General features: G+C 35.6%; 1 protein-coding gene across 1 annotated transcript in view; it reads left to right on the top strand.

Moving 5' to 3' along the window:
* Window positions 1-230: 230 nt before the first annotated feature.
* GPS2 (G protein pathway suppressor 2) overlaps window positions 231-7679 on the top strand; it is a 1799357-nt gene continuing 1791908 nt past the window's right edge. Inside the window, exons 1-3 of the mRNA XM_044077034.1 lie at window positions 231-369; window positions 620-752; window positions 1923-2032. Coding sequence (XP_043932969.1) covers window positions 659-752; window positions 1923-2032 — 204 coding nt within the window. The 5' untranslated portion in view covers window positions 231-369; window positions 620-658. The remainder of the gene's footprint in view (window positions 370-619; window positions 753-1922; window positions 2033-7679) is intronic.

The following is a 7679-nucleotide window of genomic DNA, read 5'->3' as shown; positions in this document are numbered from 1 at the left end:
TCAAACTTGAGCAAAAAGATAAAACATGACTTCCCTGTATAATACTGCGACTTATCTTTTAGCATCACACGACTAGAGTCCAACGACGAAACATACTCTCCGAGCAACAACAGTGAAGAGAAAAGGTTCCAAACGTAAAAACACGCAAATGGCCCTGGGCAGGACTAGGGAGCTGTGACATCACTTAATGGGCGGTTATATGCAAGCATTCCAAAGGATATGGTAGGTAAACTACGGGGACTGTTTAGTAGTCTTGACGTAATTATTTCTGAGACTGAAGCACGGTTTCCAACAGCGTAATGATTGATTTTTAAAACGGAAGTTACCACAGTACGGTTAGGCAGTGTACATTCTCGGGCAAACAGTCAGGTGGATAACTTTTATATGTTTAGATGATCGCTGCTTGATAAATTTTTGTCAAACAGGGAGAAAACAGCCTCAAGTGTTGAGCATTTTGAAACAGAAACCTGCAGATGAAGAATCAACTTAATGCTATGTCAGCTGCTGTATTTAATGTTCTAAGTTGTTGTAACAGCAGAATACCCCCAAAGTAGTCTAAGTAGAGTTACCTTATATTGTACGTGTTTTTTTAATTCTTTGTTTGCTTTTATTGGTGCAGGTTTAACTTGAAGAAGTCGCAGTGTTGCAGTCCGTGAAAATGCCAGCGCTGCTGGAAAGGCCGAAATTGTCCAATGCCATGGCTAGGGCCCTGCATCGTCACATCATGATGGAGCGGGAGCGCAAAAGGCAGGGTAAGAAATGTGAAAAAAGCCTGGACAGGAATATGTATAGTTGGTTTGCTTTCTGTATTTTACTGAATTTTCTTTTATAAATTATATTGGCAGTGAAGCATGTAGATGCATAGGTCAAAAACTGGTAGAAGAAGGCTGAACTGGCAGATGTTTGGATTTTCATCAGTCTTAAGGCATTCCAGCATCTACATCTTCTCCTAAGGAGCCTGTCTTGTGACTTTTGTAGCTAAACCAAACTGGAACTTAACCTGTTTATCCTGGGAGATGGCAGCCAGAATGTAAGAGCTCTACGTCCCTTTCGTTCTTATCTGGGAATCCCAAGTGACTCTCCTTTCCCTTATGAGACTGGTGGTAGGGAGCAGGCTAGCTTGGTGCTCCTGTAGGAGGGTGGACTAACCTCTTTCTCTGAGTGCACTCCCTTTCCCCTCAGCAGCTCCTGTCTACTTTAATTGCTCTTTCTTGGGGGGCATACTTCCACACTCTGAATTTTCCTTTGTATAGCGTGACTGCCCTGTTGACAGCACGGGCTGTGCAAGCCCGAACTATACTTGGTAATATCCAGTGCTCCCACTAGGTGTTCTCTTCTGGTGAGCTAGTAGCCTCCCCCCCTAGGTTGGGTTACCTGGCAGTGGCTTCTACCTGGCCAAGTCCTGCAGGCACCTGAGCCCCTGATAGAGCTTGCTATGCAGTAGGCTTTATTTATCTGTGCCATGGAGTTGGCTAACACCTCTGTAGCGTTTAGCCTAAAGTAGCACCTTGACAAAGGATCTGCTGCCTAGTCTAAGGAAAACTACCTGTGGCACAGTTTGCAATTATAGTTGTCACGTCTCTGTATATTTGCAACTTTGTACAGCAAATATTGAGCATTTCTTTTGCTATGAATAGGCTGAGTGGAATGATGCTGGGCTTGTGGATACTTCTGTAGTGAAGATAAATCCTAAATAAAACCAGGGTGACAAAACTTGCATCTGACAGCCATAGGCAGGGAGCCACTTATTTCTGCAGCAGCGCACAGTACACAAGATGGAGCCATGAGTGAGCTTGCAGTGAAGAGAAAGAAGAAACTGTGATACACATTATGTTAGTTTTATCTGTAGTACATCTTTATTTCTGTGTGTGTAGAAGTTGTAAAGGTTATTTCTGTCATTTTTTTCTTGACCAACCATGCAGAAGAAGAAGAGGTGGATAAGATGATGGAGCAAAAGATGAAAGAGGAGCAAGAACGGAAGAGGAAGAAGGAAATGGAGGAACGGATGTCATTGGAAGAGACCAAAGAGCAGGTACTTTTCATTGTTTGCTGGAGCAAGCTAATACTGTGTTTGTATTTCATTTGAATTTTAACTCGTCAGTTGTGCTGACAGATTGTCAAACATTATGTAGATTGGATGTATCCAAGGGGGGGAGGAGAAGAGAGGGGTATATAATGCTTTACCAAACAAATTACTGGAGAGGAAAGTGTCTGATGGAAAATTATTCCAGTGACACCTTGGCAACGTAGCTATCAGATAAGCAACTCCTTGTTTAACTCATTACTTGTAACATGAATTTTCTGAAATTACTAAAGCTGTTACTTAAGAAATCTATTTATTTGTGAAAATGTGTGATGTAATTTATTTATGCATTTGAATATCTGTCCTTTTTAGTTAACTGCAGTAACTTGGTATTGCTTAGTTTTGTTAATGTTTTTATGTATTTGAAAGTCTTGTATTCAAAATATTTTTCTGAAGCAACTTTGGTTTGGTGCTCTATTTGATCTCTCTTTTCTTCATAATGTTTGAAAGCCATGGTAGTAGACACACTTCTGTTTTGTTCATTTTGTAATGACATTAGACTTGGGGAATGCTACTTACAAGAATAAAGAACAGAAGACGTAGACGTAAGAGAGCTGAAGTGAAAAGAACAAAATAAGCATCAAAAGTCCAAGTCTGATAACACTGAAAACCATATTTCAGAACTGAAAAAAGCAGTCTTGTTTGCATTTAAGCAGTCTCTATATAGCAGCTACCTTCTTTTTAATTGGGTCTTTTTAACTAGCTACATAACATTTGAATATTTTCAGAGTACATTCAAATTTCATTAACTGTGAAAATTAGGAATATGTTCATTTAGTAGCAAAGTGAATAATTTATACTGTATTAAACAACCTACAGCATTTTATGTTACATGAAGCACACTATTGTCTGAAATTGGTAAAAAGATAGAGGATTATGACCTTAACTAAGTTATGTTCTAAACATGAATGTCAAGAACACCTAAATAGTTATTAATGACTACAGAGACCTAATCTTAATTGGTTGTAGTACAAGGTGCTTTGTCCCAGTGTATGACATTAAAATAAAGAAAATCATATGAACTGTTTTACTGCTTTAAAAGCTACAAAACATTTAGGTCAGCCACTCAGTCAGTGGCTAGAAGCTAAATGGCTCTTGTTTAAAAACTTCGGTCCACATTTGTTGAATGACAATGTAAACTGTTTTACAGCTTTCAAAGCTGTTTCAACATGTTGACACAATTCTGTGGTGGCCACTTTTTTATGCTGTAACATCCTAATAGATCATAACAACTTGTGCACCTTTTTTAACATCGGACTGGTTCTTGAGTTGATTTTTGTCCAGTGTTCTTAAGTGTAATCCGCACACTCTTTGTACTGCAAGCTTGTTATGCACTGTTATAACATCAGAAAATATGTTGGACATCTTTTAGAGATTTTATGTTCCATTCTGCCCATTGCAGCATAGACAACAGCCACTGCAAAAGAGAAGTGGAAGCATTCCACAACTTTGAAAGTTGTAATGCACTTCATAATCTGGCACCTCCCTCAACAGTGATTCCACCCAAGTTTGAAGTTTGATCACATGCCTAGAGACCTCGCCACTCTTCTGAACTCTGGTTTCTATCAAGGCTACCAGAAAGGCCTACCCATACCAACTTGTCATCCATATTCCTGTTCTCAAAGAGAAGAGAGCAAGTAAACTCTTGTTGTTCCTACGCTCTCCAAACGTCTGAGTTGCTTCTCAAACTTGGGTCGCTTGGGTTGTACTGTCACTCTGTATGCCAGTGAGAGCGGGCATAAATTGTTATAATATCCCTTTATCCGGAAAATAGCCCAAAATTCAAATAAACAAAGAAAATGACAGAAGGCAGTGGCTCCAAAAGACAAAAAGCACAATGCTCCACAAAAAATAGCGTATAAAACTTTTAATCACCGCTTTCATCGACTGACTTCCTCAGAATACTTCCAACAAGAAAAACACACCCTTAAATACACATTCAAACTAATTGGCAATTAATCAATTACTGGTTAAAACAATATTAAATACTACAAGCATTCATTTTAAAAAAGACAAAAATAAATCATGATGTTTGTCAATACATAACTTTCTATATTTTAAAAAACATTTTACATTTATTGTTTCATTTAAGCCAGGCGGTTGGTCTGCTTTCAACTTAATCTGCCATAAGGTCTCTCTTTGTTCAAGATAATTCTTGAAATCACCAGCCCTTAAATCCTGTTTACAAACCTCCACAACTGAAAAAACAAATTTCTTAAAATTAAAACAAGTTGTGGAATGTTTAAATAAGGCACTGTTAGAATCTTTTGTCTTTATATTGTATATATGCTCTTTAATACGTGTCCCCAAACTCCTGGTGGTCATGCCCACATAAAATGCGGGACAAGCTGTACACAGGGCAATATAAACAACACCAGAGGTGTTGCAAGTAATATACTCTGGAACCTCCAAGGTTTTTTCTACAGTGGTAACTGAAATAAATGAACCTGTTGAAATATATCTACAGATTTTACAGTTATGACAGCAAAACATTCCTTTTTTAACCATGTTAACTTTCCTGGTAGAGACCTTATGTTCTAGCAGTTTTTTTATATTATAGTTGTTTCGAAAAATAAAATTTGTTTTTTTGCCAACCACTTCAACTATATCATCATTTCCCTGTATAATTCTCCAATTTTTTTCTAAAACAGCCTTGATACGACTAGCATCCGTATTCATGGCCAAAGAGCAGACTAATCCAGGGTCAATAGAACTAGACTTAACCTTATTGACAATATCTGTCTGTGATTTATTTAAAATAGCTGGATAGTCTGTTTTATATTTATTAAGAATCTCATTTCCACTGTCAGTCACTAACTTCTCATCATATCCCCTATTCACAAAGAGAGATGCTATAAAAATAAATTCCTGTATTAAATCCTCATGTCTACTAGTCATCCGACAAGCTCTAATGAATTGGCCTCTAGGGATGTTTTTAACTGTGTGTTTTGGATGATTGCTTTGATAGTGTAGATAGCTATTTGTAAACGTTTGTTTCCGAAAAATCTTACTATGAAATCTATTGTCACTATCATCCCACCAAAGACATACATCCAAAAAATTAATGTTTAAACCAATGTTGCCTTTAGTAAATTTCAAATAACTAGATGATGAATTAACGTCTTTAAAAAATTCGTCCACTGTATCGTTGTTTCCTTCTATCATAAAAATTAAATCTATAAATCTGGAATAGAATACAATTTTAAATTTACTACTAAGTATAGGCATCTGTTCGGTTTCCCACCATGCCATCACTGTATTAGCGTAAGCTGGTGCAGCCGGGGAGCCCATGGCTACCCCTCTGATCTGTTGGAAATATTGATTTTTAAATAGAAAATAATTATTTTCTAATACAATTTCCAGAAAATTACAAATAGTTAATATTGTATTGTTGGAAAAAACATTACTTTTTAGTAAATAACACCGCACAGCTTCTACACCTTCATCATGGGGTATACAAGTGTACAATGACACAACGTCTAGGGTAAAAATAATGTGTTTTTTAGAGCTGAAAATTCCTCTCTCTTGAAAATTCCTTAGCTTTTCTAAAAAATGCCAAGAATCTTTGACATAGGAATCACAACCAGATATTAATGGCCCTAAACAAGCATCTAAAACTAAGGAAATTCCTTCAGTGATAGAATGAGGGGCAGAAACTATAGGACGAAAAGGGGGGTCGATCAACTGTTTATGTGTTTTGGGTATTCCAAAAAAAACCCCTATTTTAGGATACTCAACTACACAGAAATTATATAATTCAATACTAATATCACCTGACATTAAAGCTTCATAAAGATGGTAATTAATGAAGCGAAATGATTTATGAATGTCAGAAATAGTAACTTCTTTATATTCATTTAAATTCCCCAAAATGTTTAACATGTTGACTTCATAAACATCCTGCTCCATGATGACAATGTTGGAGCCTTTATCACTTTTCATAAATCTATATTCTCCTGCTAAAGCTCTAAGATTTTCTAATGCTGTCCTTTCAGATTTTGTAAGGTTATCAGTAAAATAATTTTTCATGTTGAACAATTTACCAATATCAGCAATACACAATTCTTCAAAAACTTTTATCGTGTGGTGTAGTTTAGGAGTATAGCATGAAGGTTTAATTAAGCTGTTGTTAGTAGATTGTAAACCATGCATCACATATGTTAAATTAATTTTTCTAGTAAACTTTTTTATATCTACTACCGTTTTACTGTAGCTACCCCTACTGCTCGGTACAAAATTCAAGCCGTATTTTAACACATTTATTTCACTGTCACTAAAAGTATGTTTAGATAAATTAATGACATTGAAACATTATTTTTATAGCATCTCTCTTTGTGAATAGGGGATATGATGTATATACATAAAATTCTATACTAGGGTGTTATATACAATAATATAAATATACCTTTTAACATATATATAATGGGAACACATATCTCTTCCTGAATAACATTGTGTGTATATAGATAGGATAAGTTAAGACATTATTATGAAGTGTATTTGGTATTTAGGAGTATATATATATTTTTTAAAAAAATATTTTTTGAAAAAATGTTTTTAATACATTGTTTGTGTGGTATTATCCAATTTTTACATATATTATATATTTTTTATATATATATTATATATGTACATCTATGTAAAGTACATTTTTACAGAAAAGACAGATAGTGAAATGTGCAATTAATTATTAATTATCAATTAATTATCAATTAAGGTTTTGGCGCCAAAAAATTTGGTTATTTAAGCTGATGAGCTTAAGGAAACATGGTTTTATATATATTATATATGTACATCTATGTAAAGTACATTTTTGCAGAAAAGACAGATAGTGAAATGTGCAATTAATTATTAATTATCAATTAAGGTTTTGGCGCCAAAAAATTTGGTTATTTAAGCTGATGAGCTTAAGGAAACATGGTTCTGATGAAATCTGCACTTGTCAGATGAAAGCGCTAAACCATCTGTTTGTATTTATTTGTTTATCAGTGTATCACAAATAGTGTCGTTCTGCATTGTGTTGGATTACACATCTTTGGTATTTGTGGAATAAATTACAGCATCTGTTTTAACATATTGCGTTTTGGATTCTGCTGCCACCCGAGTGCTTGGTACTGGTTTGGAATACTTTTTTAAATAAGATGGCTGCTGCTTTTTTTAAGGTCTTTACCTACTCTACAGAACTCAGAAATACAGTGCAACTAGGGATTGGGTAAGAACCTGTTTTCTGCGCAAGAATGGGCGTCATGACAAAGTTTAGCTGTGCAAGTGTTTTAATACTAGAAAGTGCAAATAGGAAATTGTGAAAATGTATGCCAGGCAACACTGAATCTGAATAAATGGATGAACAGCTTAAAAAGTGATTTTTGAGGGGCAAGCTTTCCTTCACCCTCCAGACTTGGGGGGGGGGGGGTGTTCCTTCCACATCCCAGTAACTATCCAAAACCGTAAGTATGAGTATGAAGAATTATATTTTTTGTATTTTTTTTTTTTTCCTACTTAAACTGTAAATAGTATAAATGAAAGCCTTTTGTTATGTCTTACAAGTTAGGCTGAGTATTGGACCACTGAGTCCGTATACTGCCCTTGGATGACT

The sequence above is a fragment of the Protopterus annectens genome, chromosome 7.part0 (genome assembly GCF_019279795.1).
Source record: "Protopterus annectens isolate FY-2018-M chromosome 7.part0, PAN1.0, whole genome shotgun sequence".
In the NCBI taxonomy this organism is placed as follows: domain Eukaryota; kingdom Metazoa; phylum Chordata; order Ceratodontiformes; family Protopteridae; genus Protopterus; species Protopterus annectens.
The sequence above is the reverse complement of the archived record's forward strand: the minus strand, read 5'-3'. Positions and strand labels throughout refer to the sequence as shown.